The following is a 23,627-nucleotide window of genomic DNA, read 5'->3' on the forward strand; positions in this document are numbered from 1 at the left end:
TTCCTTTACAATTTTCTTCTCCGCCGTCAGCACTTAAAGCATCAGTGCAGAAGAGGGCAAGATTGTTTTCAGAAAACAACACCCTGGCACAGGACGGTAACACATCCTGATTCGGATTCTCAGTATCAAGGGGAAATGGAATTGGCTGAATGTGTATTGTGTGCACATATGAATATGTAACACTGGATCCAACATTATGGACAGTTATAATGCACCAAAAAAAGTGGGAAAAATAAAATAAATCTGTTTACCTAAATCAGTTAAAAAAATTATTAGTAAGAAAGAAGTAAATGCCTTCCTTGAAATCTTCTAAAACCAGATAATGGCCAGGCACAGCACCATGTGCCTATAATCCCAGTGGCTTGGGAGGCTCAAGTGGGAGGATCATCAGATCAAAGCCAGCCTCAGCAACTTAGCGGGGCCCCCAGCAACTCAGTGAGACTCTGTCTCAAAATTAAAAAAAAAAAAATTAAAAAAGGGCTGGGGATGTGCTCACTGGTCAAGCATCCCAGGGTTCAATCCTCAAAAGAATAAGAAAAGATAATGAACTTACACACCCACGTGTTGATAAGGAGGTATACGCGTGAGCATATGAAATGCCCAGAAATAACTTGTCACTCAATCTCAGATACACAAAGATACTTAAGAAAGAGAAGTTTTATTAGGGCAATTTCACTTTATTTTTCCATACAGCAAAGTCAACTACTGCAGTAATAATAAAATAAGCATAAAACAAATTGCAGCCCAAGACAAAATACATAATTTTAAGCAACTACTAGCAGAAAGTAAGTTGTGATTACATAATAGTAAAACCAAGCACATGTGTCCTTTCAGCAGATGAAAGTGGCGGTTGCCATAAGTGCAACATTGCGACCCTCGCAGGGGCGGGGGCTTCGATTCAGGAACAAGTGCCCATCATTACATTTGGCTTTTTTTGAGTGCTTCCGAGTTGAAAATGAAAACCGTGAAATTTGAACTGTGTTTTATTTTTTCACCTGCTGAAAGAACAGGATCCTACAGCAATTAAAAACAATCACATAACAACTAGAGCTACGGTGTGCTGTTTGGTTTGCCTGTTCATGGTTTAGATTTTGTGAAAGTCGATATTCATTTTGAAGATTTCTTTTTTGTGAACAATAAACCACTGAAATTGGCAGAAACTGATCTGAACAATTTATGTCCTTAGAATAGTTCCTTCTTTTGTTTTGTCTGTTGAAGTTTTAAACATGCAGTAGTTTTGAAAAATGTACGGAATATCTGATCCATGATTTCACCATGATGGTCGAAGTACCTGCTATTTTTTGGTAATGATCTTCAGGCAGATCTGGCCCAATGGAGTTTTCGTCAGTCATGAGATCTTGGAAGGATGGCATATCTTCCCAGCTGAAAAGATCCTGGCAAACTACAAGCTGTCCACAAAAAGCAAAGCAACACGTGTGAAGGGGTGTGGAGCGCTAACTCTGAGCCACTTTTGCAAGCAATTCTGCTCAGTCTGTCATTGATCAGCCTTAACAAAACTCCTTGTAATTATAGACGTTTTTATTCAAAATAAGATCTTACTATTATACAGGTTTCTCTCTTTTGACTATATACAGAAGTGCAAAAAGTCAACCTTCTCTCTAGACATCCCAACATGCTCCATTGCAGCATAATCAACCCTCAAGAGTTTGCACACACGCTATAATTCTCATTACGTAAACTTTGAGTATTTGGATTATCAACAAAAAGTCCCTTGTTCTATTTATTGATTATGCAGCTTATTTATAACAAGGCCTGATATTCAGGGATTTCAAAAATATTAAACAATACTTTAACATTTGAAATGGATACAGTAGAAAATAAATTTTATTCTAATATCTAGGATCTAGATCTTCTTATAATAACTAATTACAAACAAAATAAATCATCAAAATATTACTCAATTGTCTGCCAGGATTGTTGCGATAGCAACAACTTAACTTCTTACTTAGCAATGATTATATATTTATAAGATATCCATATAAAAGATCTTTGTTCTTTTAATGAAAACTAGACAAGAACTAACAATGACTGACATTCTTACACTGTAATATTAAATCAGTAAAATATAAATCATTTAGTTAACAATAATACGAATATTCATATGACACTACATGTAATTCAAAACTGAGTATGTTATGAAGGAACAACTACTTTAATTTTTTTGTATTTTGAAAAATTCATTGGTAAAATCTAATAAAACAATAGTCTATAAACTGAAATGGTATTCAATTGTTAATAGAAAATGAAAATCTAATAAATGTAGGAAATGAAAAACTACATTTTAACAAGAAAAATAAGTAATATTCTATAATGTCACTAACTACAATAACATGTGAAGTCACCATTACTCTCTTAACACGATTGAAATTACATTGGTATGGGTTCCAACCCGTAATGTAATAATCTAAGGCTTTAATAGATGTACAGTACAATCAGTAAAATCAACACATCAGTCTTATATTAGAAAGCATCTCTCTCAAGCATAAAAACTTGCAGTAAACTTGGAAGTATGGAAAGTTCTATAACTGAACTTTCGCTTCTCCCATTCCACACTAGAACTACCAGTGACCTGGCCCTACTTCAGCAATTGATAGAACTGCTGAACAGAGCAAAAATACCCTTTTACTAGCTGCAACATCCAAACCACAAAAAAGGAATTCCTTTGGATGAATCCATTCTTAAAAACTGAATGCACATCTATTTTTTTTTTAATTTTGTAAAAGGCTTTCTAAGGCTATAAGCAGTTAATCTGAACAAAACAAATCACATATAAAATTCACCCATGTACTTAATAACCCACCCAATTACTAGGTTAATTAAACATTTCCCATTTTCATATTTTGGTTTATCATGCATCTGATGACAGTGCTGCTTTCTTCTTTGTTTAGAGTCACTATTTTCAATGTGACTGTGATGAAGCATTGAAGCAAACGTGAAACCATTTTTGCAAAGCATTTATAGTCTTTTTGACTTTTGACAGAGGCTATAAATAGAAGCAAAAGAATTTCCTCAAACATTTTTTTGTTATCGTGTCTCAGAAATGGCATATCCCTTTTGAATAAAATGTTATACAGTATAGTATGCATAAATATTACACTACAATGCATTAAAATAATTTTATATATATCTATTATATATATATCTCCAGTATGTGTGAGTTTATCTGTATTGAGTTTGTGTTGTGCTGTCTATTGTTACTGTAGTTAAATTGGCCATTTCTGAGACAGCTTTGGTTTCCAAAAAAACAAAACAAAAAAAAAAAAGAATGGTGCCCTTTGATTGATTAGTACTAGCAAATAAGCAACAAAACGTGGCTCTGAAAACAATAACACTGAAGAAATAATACTCTAATTTGATGTACAGTCTATGGCACTTCATGAGAATCCTTAACAACATGGTACTTAAAGCCATGATGTGCTTTAAAATATACACAGTTGTGGTTTTTCTTGGCACATTCATCTCTGTCAGATCCCTCCCTCACCACACCTTACAATCTATTACATTAAAAATATTACTCTTAAACAAAAATGACTGTGCATGCACGCTCTCATCTATAATGGCAATTTTAAATACAAGGTGCACCTTTGTTATTTGTAAACCTTGAAAGAAATAAACTTATTTTTTTAAAAAATTATATCTTGGTCTACAGACGTACCAATACATAATAGAATCATGGTTACACCATAGTCTGTCTTTTCAAGATGGCATGAATATATAGGAAACTAATTATGTATGCATATTTTAATGCATAACTCTGTGCTACAAAAGAAAGACAATGTTGTTCTTTTAGACAGGAATATCACCTCAGCACAAATATCAATTAAATGTACAAAGTGTATAGGCAGCAGTGTGCGGTGGATCTCCGTGGTGTCTTTTCTTCTGGTAACATGCAATATGTGGATGTCTTGTGGCTGAGGGGTTTGTGTGTGGAGCTTGACGGTATATACAATATGGCTAATGACCTCATCCTTTACTCTAACCAAGCACACTGTCTTTTCCTCTTTAGTATGATCTACAAGGAAAAAAGAGATAACCTTGGTTAAAACAGATCATCACTGTAAGCAGTTTCCAACACATACTTAACATGAAAATTTCATTTCTTGATTAAACACTCTGTTCACATGTATGTCATTAAATCTTCAGGTGAAAACAAAAACTTCACCAGTGAAAATGGATAATATGTCTTTTATCTCCACGGGAATGAAATGAGATGGACAGTTAAAAAAAACTAAGACTTTATTCTAAAATTTCCCATCACTAAACTAAAAGTATAAAGGACAAATTTTTTTTTTAAAAAAACACAGAAACAGCAGAACTCTTCTTCTAAGCCTACACACTACAAAATAATGTGCTTATTCTAAAAATGTGACTATTGTTCAGGACCCCGAGCCTTCTTATCTAAACTGCTTTACGAGAATCAAGGAAGCCAGCCACACAACTCCACTCATGTGCTGGTGAGCACAGCACAGCTCCAGGAGTGCTGCGGGAAAGAGCCTCTCCTTTCTGTCCTTGTGGCCCTGGGACTGCCCACACGTCCTCCGCCACTGGCTCTTGCTATGGGTGGTCAGTGGTAGGGGCTCCCCGCCCTCCCTTCTCTATGTCCACTGCCTCAGTGTCCAGATTCGTTTGTTTCCTGACTCTGCTGGAGAGAGCTGCCCTTTCTTCTCTGCTCAGGGAGAAGTCTCCAAACCTCCCTCACACAGAGGTGACTCACAGCCTTTCCTCCAGGCCATGGTGACTCACAAAGTAGCACCAAAACCTCACTCATAAATGTGTTAATGACCAAGTAAATGAAGAAAAGGAAGCAACAAAGAACCATCATCCATCTCTTTCACCTGGGTCAGTTTTATGTTGTGGCTTCTTCTAAATGTAAAAATAAGTACCTATCATGCTTCTGGGCATTAGTTGTAACTGGAATGTCCCCACGCTAAATAAAATATCCTCTAAGAATGAACACCAGGTGCCTTGGCAAGTATGTAAGAGAATGTTTCTGAAGGCAAAACACAAGACTTTCAGACCATTTTCGAGCAAAGGCCACATGCTCAGAACCACACGGTCCCCCAAGGCTTCGACTGTGAAGGCTCTGGCTGTTCACACATGGGCATGTGCACATGGGGCTGTGTGAAGTCAGACTCACTCCACTCTAATGGCCCTGTGTACAGTGACATGTGGATGAGGTGGGTACCTATTCTCATCTAGGATTTAGCCAGGTAATAGGAAAAACATAATTAATAACGATCTCTGCTGTGGGCCAAATCCAGCCTACTACCTAGCCTGTTAAAAAAAAAAAAAAAAATCCAACTTGTCTTGGAACATGGCCACATCCAAGTTCCCTGCTCCAGTGGGGCAGAGTCAACAGCCACAACAGAACTATGGGACCAAGCCGACCCAGATACCTGCTCTTTGGGCTTTTAAAGAAAAGTTCACCCCAGTTAGCCCACACCTTCTAATTACTTTTAAGACACATTTTTTTTTTCTTTCATGCTTGTGCTTACTTCTAATACGAAATAAGAAAATGATTATCCTTCAGTATTTTGTATGTTTAAGTGATACTGACATTTTAATTATAAATTTGTATGATAAAATTCTTCATAAACTACCTAAGATAAAATAGGAGCTCTATATTCATATTTTCTCTAAGTTTTATACAATTTTAAGTGCACTACAAAACTGCCAACTTAAAAACCCACCATGAATATGCGACTGTACATCAGATAATGCACTTACTGTTCAATGGTGACAATTCTACATCTGGGTAACGTACTTGTGGCTAGTCAGATGTTCGGCAGATATTATGGGTATCTAGCAAATAAAAGATTATTTAATGAATGATCCATGCAAGCAAGCCAACAACCAAGAGATGAAGACATCTTATTATTAAATTTTTAAAGAACAGTGAGATTCAGCTGCGAGGTGACAGTCCTCATCTGGTCAACATAACAGTACGTTAATGTCAACTTCAATGCCAGAGTAGCGACTCAGTTTGTTTTTTTAATTTTTGTGTTAAATACTATTCTATAGATGTTACCAGTTTTTAGGAAGTAAAAGAAGTAAAACTACCAAAAATTCATGCAGAGCAGTAATTGAAAGAAGCCCTTTTTGTTGGCCTACACACACACACACCCCTGCGGTTTCGGTTATTGAATAATAATATAGAAATCAGAGAGGAGATGACTTGCCTATTTTTGTGCAACCAAATTTCTAACATTTTCATTTGAATTAGGGCATTTAGTCCCCCCCCCCAATTAACAATACCAGGTAAGAATTATAAAGGAGTATTTCAAAAGAACTAGGAGCGCAGGTTTGCCTTAGAGCCATCTTTGAATCTTGATTGCACATCTTACTGTATTTTAAACAGGCAAGAGAATTAGAGAACGTCAGAGAAATACAATAAGAAACCAATATAGGGGTTACTTATTTCAATAGTCCCCAAAGCCAAGAACTTTGAATTTGCGACTTGATTTTCCTCCAAACCCAAATTCAAGGCTCCGAGCCTGGGAGAGGCAGCCCAACAGACTGAGGCTGTCAGAGGCTGGGAGCTTGGGTTCTGACACTCAAAATCAGTCTCCTGGCCGTGTGACCTCGTGCAAAGCAACTAATTTCTCTAAGCAACTAATTTCTCTAATCTATAAAATGAAATGTCCCATTTCAGCAAGGTGGATGGGAGAATAATGAAATCACATACGTGAAGCCATTTTTTTGTTGTTTCGATTTAGACATCCTAGGCTGATTCACCACACTACAACCCACAGTCTGGAGTGCGTATTAATAGGTCCCTATTTTATTTCCATTTCTTAGCTGACATTTTTACACAATTTTACGGTACTGGCAAATGGCACGAAAATGTGCTCCAAGCATAATGAAGCTTCTCATACCATTTTTCCTGCTGCTGCAGGACAGGATGCTGCACCCAACAGTGTAGAAGCATCAAGGATGGGGCTGTCGAAACATACCAAGGACCTTCAACACCAATCGATGCAGATGAAGGGCCAGCTAGAAACCTCTGCATGCATGCAGGCTGCAGTTTGTGGCATCAGCTATTCCCAGCATTGCTAATGTACTGTAGGCATATACATATGTATGTATATGTAGATATAATATATGTGTGTATATATATATCCATTCCCTTTTCTTTTGTTTGGTTGTAAAATAGTATGAAGACCCAAGATTATGCATGAAATGGTCACAGCACAATGCAAAAAGTAAAGTGTCCCCTACAACCCAGGTGGCCAAGGGCATGTTGAAATTGGCTTTGCTATAGTTCTGCTTACACCAGCAATTCTACAGTCATGCGGGGGACTCACGCGAGAGGTCGGCACCAAAGACCTGGGCCACAGTGGATGGCACTGAATCCATTAAGATATCTCGGCCAAATGCTGCTCACTAACATGCCACATCTGCACCACCCAGCATTCTTGTAAATGAGTCTGATGTGTTAGTGTAAATCCAGGGCTATTTTGACAAGCTTCTGAAAAACTGATGATTCTTTGCCAAGAAATGCTTAAAGCTTGTCTGAAACTTTAAAATAAGTCCATTTTGGCATTATGCTTTTGAAAGTTTTTAATGGCTATACTAACAGCTGAAAGTTCATCAATTTTATATGACGTATTGTAGAAATAAGGGTGGCCCTTCCTCAGAGGAGTAACCACAAGTTCAGATGACTCTTAATTGGTCTCTCTTCCAAAGGGGCGACATGTGGAATCTCACCTGACACTGGTCCGTTTGAGACTCATTTGGTTTAACCTTAGTCGGTGGGTTATCTGAAATTGGGTTTAGCTGTTTTCATATAGTACCAATGCCACTGAACCCTTTCAGCCGAAACATTCTAAATATTCAAAGCCCAGACTTACTTTATATAAACATGACTTTAACTCAACCAGTATTTTCTAGAACATGTTTATAAATGGGCTTAGGAAACACTGGTGGAATCAGTGGCAGGTTTTGAATTTCAAATGTTTTAAATAATTTTATTTTAAATAGTCACCCTTGTACATCATAACACTTAAATTTCTTAAATAGATTTCTTTCACATAAAAGTATCTTGCATAACTGCTGCCCTACAAACTTGTATGGAACATAGAATGTCTGTCAATTTACCCTACTTGATTTCTTTTATCCTTCATATATCGCCAGCATTTATGCAGGGTAATTATAGAAATAACAGCACTTAGCTTTTTTTCTTTTTGCTTAACATAAGAGAATCAAAGCTTAGAGAAGCTGTAATTAAACTTAACTAATTTTGACTATGCAATGTGCTTGTCAAACAAATCGAATTATAATAATTTTATATCAAACTATTTACAAGAGTGGTCATTTGTGGCATATGCAATACATTTAAGGACCTTCCTTTTTGTAAGAATTTAGTTAAGAACTGAGGACTGAACATACCAAATGTTTTTCCAAAAAAAAAAAAAAAACCCAAATCTTAAAACTGTCTTCATTTTTGATTGGTCAAAATGCCTGCACAATCGGCTGAGACCAAATGAGAATTGCTTGTGTAAATACCATTTTAGTAGCTTCAGAAACGGAGCTGCGACAACTTTGGAGCACTTATAAATGGCATAAAAGCATTCTGCTGCTCATCGTAGAGAGAATGTGTAGGCCAACAAGAGGTATCTCTGAAACCCCATGCTTCTCAAAGCACCCTCCACAGCCCTCGCGCACACAGCACCCACGGAGCTCAGCCGGAGGTCCGCGTGCGCCAAGGCTGCAGGATGGAGCCCTATCCGAGTTGGTTTTTAAGAAACAAAGCTGTAAATTAGCAAACCTGGTTGGCTGTGGCTGTTGCAGCGAAGGGAACACTTGTGGCAGATGTTGTTGCTGCGGACACAGTGGCTGGCGTAGCACCGTGCACCATGGGAACTTTCGGAGGGAAAATCATATAAGCAAACATACAGAAGAGTGTAGCGATATGGAAACCATGGCAACACGGAGAGGTCATGGGGCATGGTATTTATCAGAGCAAGAAGCCATGTGACAGGACATCATCACCAGCGAGTGACATGCACAGCGCAAAGCAGGACAACATTCCAAGGAGAGAAGGGGAGGGGGATGGAAGAGAAAAAAAAGGGGAAAAAAAGCTTGTTACCATCAAATCAAGAAAATTGACACAAACAGGCTTAATTTTCTAAGTCAAAAACAAGAATTTTATATAGTGTTCAACAGACATTCAAAATCTAAGTCAAAATACAGGTATTTACTTCATATATTCAGTTATCCGTTTGAGTAAAAGTCTATTTTTATTATTTACTATTACAAAAATATACAGTTTATTACTTTTATGAAATAGATTTTTTTTTACACACCAGAACTCATAGTCCAATCAAAATCCACCAAAGGTGATTCAAGGAAACTGTTGTGTGTAAAGAAAACATTGATGTGAGTCCATGTCAATTAAATAGAAAATGGCATTTAATTGACAGGTGTTAGTAAAAGGGAATGGACTTGCCCAATAGATCAAGTTAAACTTAGCAGTGGATTTTGAGGGGCTGTGAGGTGCACCATAGGTTTAAGATAATCAAGAAACAAAGCTGGCACCTACCAACACTTGTAGCGGGTGTCATGCACAATATTGAGCCTGCCCATCATGCATTGCAACAGGAAGGTGGATTTGAAAAGGGAAAAGAATTAAAACATCCCATCACACGTGTAATTAGGAAATTCATTTGAACAAAGAAGAAAAATTGTTATTATGGGACAGTGGCATGTAACTGTCAGCACAATCAAATCATACAACAGCACAGTGATCAATCAGAACTAGTCTTGAGTGAAGAATAAAGGCCGGTTAACTGTGTGCCTGTACACTTTGTTTCTCTTAATTACCGCCTACCAGGAAAGTATTTGGAAAAATTTAAACCTGCTCAATTCTTTTGAAAATAATATTTGAATTGGCTTTTTTTGAATCTGGTTCCTAGCCATCTGGCTGTTTGCTATTTCTGACTTTGACACATGAATGTATTAACGTTTTCTTTAGATTGAACACATGCTAAATAGTTTGAGATATTATTTATTATTAAAATGCTAAATATCAATGCACAAAAAACTGACTTAACAATGTGACAAGACCAAAACATTTATTTAAATTCCCTGAGCTTTATTCCTCTGTTCACTGCAGCACCGACCACACAGACACAAGGGGGCTGGGGGCATCCATACAGGAATTTTATTTGGAGGGATATCAAGCAATCAACTATACACAAAAAGAAAGTGAGACTTCTTTATCGCCTTACTTTGGAATTAAAATGAAGAAAAAGCACTAAAGGAGGAACAGACGTAAAGTCTCCAGTGGGTTTACTTGGTAGGGAAAAGAAGCTGGTTTTCATTGCTGGTTTAGAGTCTCCAGATTCCTGGAGTAGCCAATGTTACAAAATTTCACACATAAGAAATTGCTAATTAGACTTCAATAAAATCCCTGAGTGGGAAATAATGAAGATGCACGTATCACATACGGAGTGTTAGCATCAATGTTCCCAATTGTTTGACCATGCTAAGTAAAAATAAATGTTCCACATATAGCTCCTGTTCTTTCTGACATAGAAATATTGGAAATCTATTTATTTTTACCAAGAACAGGGCACTTTCCCATATGGAGATCTACTGTTCTTTCTAAGAGATTATTTTAGACTTCTAGGTTTCAAAATATCAAATGATTTTATATTTCTATCTAAATCTTGGCACATCCTGTTTAAATACTAGCAGCATCTGGGATGAACATTTGTTAGGAAAAAAAAAATCTGCCAATTGAGTCTTGTGAGAGGTGGCCTTACAAAACAAAGCTGCCACTGAGGACTCAGCCGAGGCTGGGACTACTTAGTTGGAACCCCTGTCCCAGCTGCCAATTAGTCTGTGTTCACAGTTAGAATGTGGCCACAAGATCAGTGATTAACCTCAGGAGGGTCTAGGGAGGCACCCTGCAGGAGGAGTCATGTGGTATTGACAGGTGTTATTTAAGACACTGGACTATCTCTGTCATTTGCTACTACTACTGAGTAAAGACTTGTGAAAGACAACAGAAACAAGCCAATAATTATACAGAAGTTAATTTGAGACAGAAGAGCAAGCAAAATTGAATACTGGGTCTAGCTTTTGTGAACCATCTCCCCCTAATGGTAGGGCAAGAGGACTGGGAAAGAAACGCTGAAGAGTAAGGTGGTATTTTAAGGAATCCTTAAGCCAGTTTAGGTCCTGTGCAGGCTGTTGGTTCTAAATTGACTGTTTGCCATTATGCTGCAGTCTGACCACGGTGCTCCAGCCCCTGTGATTAAGCCTACACATGTTGAAAGGAGGTTACCTTACGCCATCTCTCTAGAGCCCTAGAGCTTTTATGAGTTCAGCTTCGGTTTGACTTATCTTCCTCATTACCATCATAACCAGCGCACACAGTTCTGAGAGGGATTTGCGGCAAATAAACATCAGGCAGCAATGAAAATACTAGCCAGGTGCAGAAACTCACAGATACAGAGACATAATGCTGTAGGACCCTCTTACCATGAGCAAAAAGCTCTTGTGAAATGACCATAATATCCAACTTTACTTCAAATGGTTTCATTTACTAATAAAGAGGCACAAAGAGCCAATTTAAATTTTTCCTCAGTTTTCAGTACAAGGCAAAATTTAAGTGACTGTATTTGTCAATTTCCAATTTCCCCTACAAAGATATTTGCACAACAGAATGGTGTGTTTCTGTGGAACGTGCTGTTTTAGTTACACAGTGTTTTTAATTAAATTTTTAATTGATCTGTGTGAAGATGCAGGAAAAACAAGAGCAAGCTAATTTAAAATGAAATGTATGCACATTTAAATCTATGTTAAGGAGAAAGGAAAGAAGTAGAAGAGAGAAAAAGAATCGTAATAAGGCTTGGTTGGGAAGTTGAAATTTCCATGCGATAATTCAGGTCTCTTTAGGTTTATTATAAGAATTAAAGGTGATTTTAAATCTTCTAAAATTAATGTCTATCATTTTAGGAGTAAAGTCACAACTGATTTATCAAAACTGATATCCCAAATAAGTGGCACCTTCTTATTTTTATTATAAACTTTTATTGATATGTAATCATATGAGTATAAATTATTATATTCACATTTACTGATCGTAATAAAAGTGACAAGCTGGATATCTTTTGTCTTCTATGTTCCCCCACCCCACCCTGCAGCCCCAACACCTGAGGGAGTCTCCCGGCCTTCGGTCCCTTTTTTCTCGTAGTGGTATATAAGCCAAAGCCCACACGGACTGAAGGAGGTGTGCTGGGGAGGGAGAGGACGGATGTGTTTCAGGCAGGCAGAGATGGCAATGGAGGACCAGAGGAAAGGTCCTCAAGGCCCTGCGGAGGCCAGTAGCAGCTATGCAGGTATGCAGGAAGCCCATGCTTTCACAATGGCCCACAGGAGCAGGACCTTAAGGGCAGGGGTGCTCCTACCTAAGCAGGTTCAGAGCCCCGGGGACCTGTCTTACAGAGCTCTGGTGGCTTGCAATGATTGCATCACCAATGAGCCCTGGTGGCTGGAGAATGGAGAAGGGGGAGTCAGCTGAGATCATGGGCTGCACAGGCTTCACCCTGAGGTGGGATCAGGAGGGAGGAGGAAGTCGGAGGGAGGAGGCCTGTAATGCCTCTTATCTCGAAGGAAGGAAACTTGGAGTTTTAGAGTTGTGCTTAATTTAAATTCAAGAAAAAGAAACAATGTAAATAAAATGATATTTCTGACATACTCTCATTACAGGGTAAAATTAAATTCATACCTACATCCTAAGAAGGCCCTAGATTATGCATAATCTGCATCAACAATCAATTTAGTCCTGAAGAGTGATCAAGTTCTAAAAAGAGCAGTATATACCTAAAATCGAAAAAAAAAAAAAATTCAATGTGAATTTCACTTAATATTTGTCTTTAAATAAAATGGAGGTCATGAGACATTATGCAGGGAGTTAGGTGATCAGTAAGGGTTGATTCCATTCTCCTGAGTCATTGTGTTGATATTTTCGTCATAAGCTCACAGATACAGAGACTAAGCCACGTCCCCTGTCCTGAGTTCAAGTTCTAGCTAAACCTTGTAAATCATTGAACTTGTAGGCAAACTGCTGGGCCTTTGTTGGTCCCAGACTGCTCACTGCTAAAACTGGAGTGTTAAGACAACCTTTTGATATTGCTGGAGGGGAAAACGAGATCATGGAACACAAGTGACTCGGCGTGAGGCGTGACCACTAGATTGGAGAGCCCTGGAACAAAAGTAAGAAACAGGTAGGTCTGAGGACAGAGGAGAGCGGGCTTCTAGCTGGGGTGTCTGTGCCTCCCCTATAGGATGCACACTGAGATTTTCTTTAAACATTTCTGGATCCTAGAGTCTCCCTGAGAACTGAGTTTGCAATCCCTGGGGTAAATATGGACACAAAATGTGGCGTAAGACCAGATGTCTGCTGACTGACTGAATGGACGGATGGATGGATGGAAGAGGGAAAGGTGATGGGAGGGGAGGCCAAAGAGAGGAAAGGGAAGAGGGAGCTAAGGACTGAAGGAGCGCTAGTGGACACAGAGGAGAGGACTTGTGCGTGCAGTGGGTGGACGCCATGTAGGACAAGCCTGTTCTTAAAGTCATTGAATCTAGCAATTTTTCTTAGCCAATTGGCTGGGTTGCCATTGAACCCTGATTTTTTTTTTTTTTTTACTTTTAATAGTTTAGTTGTAGATGGACACAATCACTTTATTTTTTTATGTGGTGCCAAGGATAGAACCCAATGCCTCCCATGCTAGGCAAGCGCTCCACCACTGAGCTATAACCCCAGCCCTGAGCCCTGACTGTTTTGCCAGCATCCTTCTCCCTGTATACAGTCAGCTGCCTTAAGGATTTAGCAACCATGTGTCACTGTGACTCGGATGAAATATGCTTACATATCTCTGTAGTTATTTTCGATTCAACAGACTTCAGACTTTTAAAAATCTGAGATGCAAAAAATAAATTATTTCCTTTTTCTTCCCAGTCCCAACAACACCTTCGGAGGACCCTTCCCAGTTGCTATACAGCGGTCAGAAGTTTACTCAGCTCTGTGCTGCTTCTGGACTATTTGCATACAGGTTAACTTAAGATTTTGGGAAATGAACTCACTCATTTACTCCCAGTTATTACACATGAGATCACCTATGAATCTATGGTAGGAGGATTTCCTTTAGTTCTCAGAGGTGTTTTTTTTTTAAAAATTGAATTAGTTGTCAAAATGTTTCTAAAATTTTCATATATGAACACACTAACGTCCAGAATCTCTGGGGGAAAATCACTAGATCCGGTAACACTGCACATAAGGGCAACACTATTGGGTGGGTATGTGCATCTGGCCAGCCCTAGGGGGCACAGACCCAGCTACCCACCTCTCCCTGTGGTACACACTAGGATGTAAATGGAGACACAGGGGGTCTGCCTTGCACACAGGTGCCACCTGCCAGTAGACCTTCCTCCAGGCCACAGGGCTGTGTGAACACTGACCATCCTGAGACTGGCCTGTGTTCCCGGGCGCCTCCCAGACCCCAAGGCTCCCTGTGCCCCTCACTCCTGCTGCTGCCCTCCTGGTTCTGGGTTACGCTGTCCTTTCTGATGCGCCAGCATGGTGCTCTGACAGAAGTAGGGCTGCACTGTCCATTTTAAAGTCCTCAAATCTTAGGGCTGCTCTCTGGGCATTCAGGTACACAGATAATGATGATAGTATTTTTAAAGACTCACAAGGCAGTTACCTACTTCTGGTTACAAGACTAATAAATAGGTTAACCTGAAGCCTTAACACTTTAAAGTTAGGTTGCAACTAAAGGTTATTTAATATGACTCTGGAAATAGTTTTATATTAATTACAACTTTTAACTACATGTATCCAACAGACTATCTCTGTTACAAAATGCATCATAAATGAAAAATGCAAATCCATCTTAATTTTTCAAGATACTGTATCACATTTTATTTAAATTAGCAATGATTAACTTTCAGGAACAGAGGGACGATTGAATCTGACTTATGAATGAGTTTGCTGTTTTCCCTTACTTGACTCTTTCCTAACATCTATCTGTACCTTACCTCGCTCTGTCCACAGGCTAAAAGCTGTCAGGGAGACACTCAGGTCATAAATAAGGGTCATACATATTATACGACCAATGGCTACACTTAGGAAAGAGTACAGTCAACTGAATATTGTTGCAGAAACAAATGCAAAACTCATCTGATGAGACGGGTTATTTCCATTTCCTTTAGATAGCATATGGAGGAAGATAAATTTGTTTTTATTTTTAGATTTTAAATAGGGAAACTGTCATTTCTAATGACAATGTTTTATTCAGTGAAGTAAACTGACAAAAATAAATTTTAAAATTTCTTCAAAGAAATTATGATAGTCACCTACAATTCCTTCAAACTTTGTTGAGAGATCTGAGTATACAAAATTTGATGGATTGTTTTTTGGAAACAGCAAAAATCTAGGGACAGGAGAACTTAACAAAAAAGCAAAAAGATTCATTTATGGAGGTTTCCAAAAAACGTATGTTGGGAACAAAGGTATAAAACAGGAATTTTCCCTCAGAATGCAACAAATATGCTATAAGCCAAAACTGTTTCCTTTTTTATTTAACAGGGACAAACTGCAACTGGATAGATGTTATTTCATGAGTATAACGATCATTTTGTCCATTGTGCAGGGAACACGATATTCTAGTTAGCTGACTCTTACTACATATGGACAGCCAGTTTTCAAAGATGCACTATGTAAAAGCTGTACTAACCAGAAAAAATAATGTGAGTATATTCTTTTATTCACAAATTAAAAACAAATTTCACATTCTCTCATAGCATTAGAAACCAAATGCACTGACAATATGGCATAAGGGACTGGATCTTTGACATTAACACCTAGTTACTGATTTAATTAGTAAAATTATTTTATTGAATAAATAAAATTCTACACTCATGGTGTTTTGTTTTGTTTTGTTTTTTTAAAAGGAAGGTTAAAAAGTGGAGAGAAAGATGAGATTTAGAGGGCCTGGCTGTTAACTTGCAGATTACTAAGTTTAGCATGGATTTTCTGAAATAAACCCTGAGTGTGTAAAAGCAGCAAAGTTCCCTGAGTGTAAATGAGTTGTCAGCTTGTGTTTTTAACCCTGGGTCCATGTGAATAACTGTAGAGTATGTATGTGTGAGCAAAGTGGAATGTGAACTGGAATCACAGATCTATACCTCAATAATAAATGCAAACATCATTGTCACCTAGAGCTATTTTTTTCCATGATAGTGTATGAGCAATAATAATTTTGAGCAACGTATTAATTGCTACTAAGAAAAGCATGTTTTCAGAGCTCTGGAACCATAATTGTTTTTTTATTGTCCACTTTGAAAACAAAAATGCTGAAAAATGATCAAATTTGAGTCATTTCACATAATTCAAATGAACTCCTATGTAATCATGAAGGCAAAGGGGTCTTACAGCCGAAAAGAATCATAAGATAGCTTGACAGACATATGACAGTGTTGAGGGAAGAGAAAAAAGAGAAGAGAACCATATTTCAATTCCAAATAACACAAACACAAATCTATAAAACAACACGGACCCTGACTGCAGGTTTCATTAAGCTAAAGCTCTTAGTTTTTAAGGAACATCTTCAGCTAGATTTCACTGCTGACTACCTTACCGTACCCCTTATCTAGGACAGGGAGCAGAGGGGGTGGGATAACTCTCTAACTCGGGGCTGCAAGGTTGGCAGGTGCATTGGCCCACGGGCCCCTTACCTGGTGGGAGGAACGCCGTGTGCTGCTGTAACTGCATGTTGGCCAGAGCCTGTTGGTACTGGAAAATGCCAGTGTTAAAGACTGCGGTGGCACCGTTGGTTTTTTCAAGAGCAGGCCTCTTTGGTAATGGGGGAAGTACAGCTTGAGGAATTCCCTGTTTAGTGAATGAGTATAAAAAACAAATACCAGTAAAAAGAGAAAAAGAAAAAAGAGAAATCAGTCGAAGGCTACACTTGTTAGGAAGCCTGAGCAAGCACACAGCAGAGCACTTAACTACCCAGGGGAGTCCAGTACACACAAAAAAAAAAAAAAAAAAAAAAAAAAAAAAAAAAAAAAAAAAAAAAAAAAATCAAAGGTACCAAAAGCAAGATAAAAGCTTTAAAGGAAGCATTATTTTTGCCCACAACAATCCCCACCGGTAGGACAGCACGCGTTACGGTGTGTTACGGGTTTCACGTCCCATAATGCTTCAGGCTTTCAGGGGGAAGCCACTGATTTGGGGGAAGAAGAAGCTGCACTGCGAGCTCCATGAGCGTCGACAGGGACAAGCAATGTTAAGAGTTAATTGTGCAGAGTGACTGCAACAGGGAGTAACACCGACCCCCGCTGTCCCCTCCCGCCTACACATGCAGATGTCCCAGAACATGCAACTGTTTCCCTCAAATACTCAACTAGAAATACTGAAAAGTAGATCATTCTATCACTAAAGCCATGCTAACCAAACAGGTACATAAATATACAGTCAAAAAATACACCCTAAAGTCCTCCAGGTATTTCATTTAGAACATTTACAATGTGGTTAAACTGAATGTGTGCTGCTGGGCTTTCAGCGTCTCCCTGCACCATATCCATCTCTGTACTCAGATTACAGTATTCCACTCATTGTGTCAGGAAACCACACTCAGTTTTCATTGTACTTTGTACTTTACATCTTTATAACAGAAAAAGGAATCTATATATTTTTAAATTGGTAAAAAAAAATAAATCAAAAAATCAAAAACTTGTATCTACAATAAAGCTACATGCCAAGCTAAAAGGTGAAAGGTCATAGTACCAGGTCAAAGGTTGCCTCGAGGGGTCGCTTCAGTGATTTGACAGCCGACTGAGTCTTAATTAGCAGGCAGCGAGCACATGATGGCAATGGGCCAGTGGGGTTCAAGCGCATTAACATAAACAGCAAGCAGAGGTGCATCATGGGGGCAGCAGTGCATTGGGTAGGTGAGAAAAAACAAATAAAAAAACAAATCATCGGAATGCCATATACAACGAATAACAAGACTAAGCATGCACAATAAAGGCGCTATTGAGTTGTTATTGGGAGGATAATTCCTCTTTGTAGTTAATTACAAAAGAGATACTCTAACAGAAAAAAAAAAAAAGAGAGAGTGAAAGAAGGAGAACAGGAGAGAGTCGGCCTTCTGTATTTTTGCTCAAGTATCCATAACAAACACAGAAAAGATCTCTCCCGCCATCATTTCACTGTGCTATAAAATACTGCACAGCGATATTTTTATGGGCATTTTGGAGATTAAGGCATATATTTATGTAAAAAAAAGGACAACATTAAAACAGCTAAGCAAAGAACAAAGAATGGACTCATTAAACTCAGCTATTAGGTCCCATTAAATTCACCTTTGGAGAGTGGTTTAGGATCTACTCTGAGCAGTCTTCTAACTGCTGAGCACAGCTTCCTCCTGTCTGTATAATGGCAGAGTCGAGCTTCTGTAGCTTTATGGTTATGTTTATGCCACAGTATCATCTCTGCCAATCTAGATAGCGCACTATTCCAAATCCTGTAGCTAATTCTGAAAACAATTTGGTGGACGCGATTCTCCTAAATAGTTCCAGATTATGTTCTTGTTCACAGTCAGATAATACACTAAAAGGAGGTTTGATGTGCAAAAGAACACACCAAAGGGCAGAGTGGCTGATTGGACGGTACACAGAAATAAGACCGGAAACGGCAATATCCTTCAATTGGAAAGGAGACAGGTGGTTCTTTACAAAGCGGGGATTTCAGAAACCCTACATCCAGAATAAGACAGACATTAAGAGTCAGGCCAAGAGTAGGAGCAATCTCAACCACCGGAGGGGCAAGCCTCACTTCTGCGAGCGGTAACTTCTTTATGTATTGTCTGGGATACCTGAACAAACATATCTTCAGCAAAGATTCAAAAAGGAAAAGGTTAATAAATGAACAGCCTGTAGTCAGATACAGTTGCTCCCCGGGCTCCCGAATGCCCACGGGGAGGGCTGCTGGCCCCACTCACCATGGCAGCTGCGGTTGCTGCAGCCTGTGCTGCTGCAGCCTGGTTGACCTGGTATTGGGCAGCCTTGATCTTGGCTTGCAGATGTGCAGGAGGGTGAAAGTATTTGCACTTTTCCCGAGAGCATCTCCCTTTGATGTAATCCATACAGACGGTGACTGTGTTGTCGTTGGTGTCAATCATCGTACTGTCGGCAGGGTGGGCAAACCGGCAATCGTTCTCTCCTCGGTTGCAGTTGCCACGCTGGTACTCTCGACATACCTGGGGGACATTAAATGCACGTGGTTCAGTCAACATGAACAAGGAGGACCTTTCCAGAGACTGTGCCTTTATGGTCAAAACGGGTGGCAGAAGGCATACATGACAGGCAAAAGGTGACTGCAAAACAATGCAACAAAATTTCAGTGGTGCCCAGTTTAGTATGCAAATCACAACCCCATTTAGGAAAAATGCCCTGAGAAAGAAAATGCATTCGTGATTCAGCCATGGCAACACTTCATCATATCATGTTGATATTCTTAGCAATTACCAAGGGAAACGGAGTCACTTCACAGACCTAGCCTGGCAGACACCACTTGACCCAAGTGAACAAACTTAACATCACCCGTCATGAGACACAAGGACATCATCACGCATCTAACTATGAGAGGGCCACAGCTTCACAACCTAAAATCAACCATGAGGAAACCCCAAACTGTGTGCAGGATATTTTACAAAATAACCAACCAGTGCCCTTCAAACTGTCAAGCTCATAAAACAAAGCAAAACCAAGACCCTGTCAGAGATGGGACAACCTGGGAGCTACAGACAGGACCGGTGGTAGGACAGCTGGTGGAGCCTGATTTGGACCCGAGGATGGGTTAAGGGCAGCGCATCAATGCAGACTTTCTGGTTTTATAAATAGCATGGTGATATAAGATGTTAATATTTAGCTCGGGGGATGAACGGTAGGTGGAAACTTTAGGATCTGTTTTTGCAACTTTTGTGTAAATATGAAATTATTTTCAAGTGAAAAGTAAACCAAATCTGACGGCTTTTGACTACCTCGTTCCCAGGAATTATTTCTGATCACTAGAGATTCACGTGGGAGCTACTTAAAGCATATGGACAAATCCTTGGCTGTGTTATCATCTGCTTGTTTTATATCTGTTAATTTCTCCACGAGGATGCCATGGAAAAGGTGAAAATGGATCATTTCTTATTGATGGGCTAGATTCGACTCATTACCATCTGCCATCTTCACTGGGAACAGTTTGATGTTTTCACCACCAGGGGGCGCTCTCAATCACAGAAAGGCCTTGGCACTGTTTACATGCTCCTGTTTCAAACTTGCCAAAGCTTTGGAAGCACAGGCTTGCAAGGAAACAGCTCTGTGCTTCAAGATTTTCCACAGAGTGCGCAATGCAGATGGGGCACTTTGTTTTGGAGTCAAGCAAGAAAGACAAACTAACCTTGTTACAATTTTAAAAGTAAAGGTTTTCTTTGACTTTCATCAATAAATGACTGCCTTCAAACCTGCTGCTTCCCCCAGCACATTCATATCTTAGTACTGAGGAAAGTGCTTCCGAAGAAGGATTCCACAGGAGCTGGGGCAGGGGCTCAGTGGTAGAGCCCTTACCTTGCACAGGTGAGGCACTGGGTTCGATCCTCAGCACCACATAAAAATAAATAAAACAAAATAGATTTTTAAAAAATGTTTGGAAAAAAAAAAAAAAAAGGACTCCACAGCTTGCACCACACTAGATCCTAAGAGCACCACCAGAATGACAGCCTGCACCACTGGGTGATGTCAGCTGGCTGAAGCTTTGTATTCAGCAAGCACGGCCCCGCCAACTCCATTCATCACATTATTCAATTTATTTAATTTTTCAAAATTTAGTGAATAATTTACTACCATGTGCCAGACAGACACTCTTGAGAGCCACTCAGAGTACAGAGAGGACTTAGGAAGTTATAAAAGAGCAACTTTTAGTACTGTATTTATTTTATTGAATAGGAGGGGGGAAAGCATAACCAGGAAGTTCATAATTTAAAAAGCAAAAGTGGCCAAGCTGTTTTGCAGCATGACTGTCCCCCTGTCCTCTCTGGCAGAGCGTCAGAATCAGTGGTGGAGCTTCCTGGAACAGATTCCCGGTACCTGACCAAAGCCAAGAGAAGGAGCACCAAATTCAGTGAGAAGCAGCAGCTGACGCCCATATACCAGGCTCATGCTGAGCAAATGCCACAGCATTAAAAAAAAAAAAAGTAGCCTCCTTCGATGTTTATGCATATCCATGCCAAGGAGGCCTCGTCTAGCAGCGAACCTGGATGAGGTGCGAGAGATCTCTCCCCACTGTCCTGAGCTCTTGGTGATTCCCACCTTCCCCAGTCACTTTGAGAGGAACCAGCGGCAGCAGATCTCACACTCCAATTTTCAGTTGAACTTACTTTGTGCACACTGACAAGAAAGCCAGAGTGAGTGTGTGTGTGAGTTCTTCACGTGTGTGATTTCTATAGGTTCAGGACTGGTTCATTACAATTTTACACTCTTCACTCCTCGGTGGGATGCACACAGGAAGAAATCAGAAAATAATTAAGCAGACTTAATCATTAGCAATTAGTTTAGAGCATTTCCTAAAATCAAAACCTTTTTTTCAGGTTTCAAAGCCAATGATTTTGCAGGATATGCACTTTTGGTTGTTTCATATTTTAATTTTTATGTAATTTCTCCCTGACATAAGAAATGGGACAGAAGAAACATACTGAGAGTGCTACTCTCACATTATTTATGTCTTTGAAAAAAATAAAGGAGGAAGAGGAAAGCTCCTGGGAAAACCTGCCCTGGTGGAAGCCCCAGGGAGCCCCGGGACAGATGGACAGGAGAGGTTTCCAGGTGCTAGACGTCTGTCTGCACTGCTGGGTCCTTCTGCAGATGGAACAGGATTCCTCCAGCTAAAGCACACCGTCCTCCACAGTCTCCATCAATAAACGGATCCACCCCTTGACTGAATAACGGGTTTGGCCTGTTTTGTCTGATAAACTCAAGAACACTTTAGACTGCACCGATGCCCAAAGGAATCTTTCAGATGTAGAATTGCATTAGCAAAATATAATTGACAAACAATTTCTACAAATTTACCTTCATCATTCAAATCAGAATAAGAGATTATGGAATCTAGCACACAGGGAATCTGAAACAGAGAAGGTAGGGCACATCTAAAAACCCCAATATCATGGTTCTTCTTTCCCCCTGTCTTCTTATCTAGTCTTCCATATGCACATGTTTTTAAAGAGTGTGATTATAGTATACTTAAACTTGGTGGCCTTCTATGAACAACAGCATAGCATGAGCATTTAATCATTCTGCTAAACATGGTCTGGAGGGACCACCTTGGATGGTGCCTCTAATTCATCCACTAGCTCGCACAACACAGGTACCTCAGAGGACACCGAGGTTATTTCCAATATTCCCATACTACAAATAATACCACAAAGAATACATTCCTTATAGAGGAATTTCTGATCATTTCCAAGGATGAATGTGCAGAAATGGCCTTTTATAAAAAAAAAAATAAAAGCACTATCTAAAGCTGCATAAGTGGTTTTCAAATCTAAATTAAAACAATCAGACATATTTAGATAAACATAAGATGTGACTCAATCAAAAAGAATATTGAGTCTTTTATTCAACTGGTATGAAGGCAAGATTTATTTTATAAATCAGGCAAGTTTATCAGGATCAATAGAAAATGGGTAAAAGGTTGCTTTTCAAGTAAAAAAAAAATCAGCATTCCAATAAAGATATTCTCTAAAAACATTTAAGTTCTAAAACATCTATGAAATAATTATACACTTTTAAGAAGTTAATTAAAAAAACAGAAAGGAATAAATCTCTTTTTGTTAAATAAATGGCAGTGATACAGTAGAAAGAAGATAGTTCTGAGTCTAAGATTGTGGGTTCCAATTCTGCCACTTTGCCAGCTATGGAATCTTCAAAATGAGAACACGATTAAGCCCAATTTTAAGGTCATGAACACTGTAGGAGATAATGCATTCATAGCTTATAACATGCCACACAAGTCCTATGATGACAGACAATTCTGTTATTTGATCTCTTTTTTTAAGTATGACAAACATGTTTCCAAATGGTCAAAATAATAATAGGTTTCATAAGGAGTATTCTCCTTATTCTGCAAGTGAGGTGCTGGAGTCTAAGGAAACTAGTGTCAATGTCTGAGTTAATGGACTGACACCTGCATGTTTTTTTTTTCTTTCTTTCTAGAAGAGATACCTTTGAAGCAACAGTCTTTGTGTTCATCGTATTTGTGTAATTGACTCAGCCATTTTTTGAAGAATAACATCCCAAAATAGGAACAGAGACCTAATTATAACAGAGACAGAGACTCAGTCTATTTTAATATTTGGGGCAGTCAGTTTTAAACTAAATGACCAATATTAGGGACTTACTGAAAGACATACACATACATGTTCAGCAGGAGGCACCGTGGCCTTCATTTCCAATTAAGCTTGAGCTAACATGACACTTTAAAAAGTAATACTGGGAGAAAAGTAATACTGACAACCAGTGATTTTATCCAGTGAGTTTAAACT

At 39.0% G+C, this 23,627-nt stretch overlaps 1 protein-coding gene across 17 annotated transcripts in view; it reads right to left on the reverse strand.

Annotated features, from left to right (window-relative positions):
• Positions 1-639: 639 nt before the first annotated feature.
• Mbnl1 (muscleblind like splicing regulator 1) overlaps positions 640-23,627 on the reverse strand; it is a 161,413-nt gene continuing 138,425 nt past the window's right edge. For 9 of the 17 annotated variants that reach the window (XM_026408165.2, XM_026408174.2, XM_077795304.1 and 6 more), the window contains 7 exons: positions 19,041-19,298; positions 17,825-17,878; positions 16,771-16,924; positions 9,563-9,598; positions 8,789-8,883; positions 5,749-5,823; positions 640-4,033 (listed from right to left, as the gene is read on the reverse strand). In XM_026408165.2, the coding sequence (XP_026263950.1) occupies positions 5,767-5,823; positions 8,789-8,883; positions 9,563-9,598; positions 16,771-16,924; positions 17,825-17,878; positions 19,041-19,298 (654 nt within the window). In that variant the 3' untranslated portion in view covers positions 640-4,033; positions 5,749-5,766. Of the gene's footprint in view, positions 4,034-5,748; positions 5,824-8,788; positions 8,884-9,562; positions 9,599-16,348; positions 16,492-16,770; positions 16,925-17,824; positions 17,879-19,040; positions 19,299-23,627 lie in introns of those variants that run through there. The other 8 variants (XM_077795299.1, XM_026408166.2, XM_077795300.1 and 5 more) reach the window with 5 other exon arrangements.

This window comes from Urocitellus parryii, chromosome 2 (assembly GCF_045843805.1).
Source record: "Urocitellus parryii isolate mUroPar1 chromosome 2, mUroPar1.hap1, whole genome shotgun sequence".
In the NCBI taxonomy this organism is placed as follows: domain Eukaryota; kingdom Metazoa; phylum Chordata; class Mammalia; order Rodentia; family Sciuridae; genus Urocitellus; species Urocitellus parryii.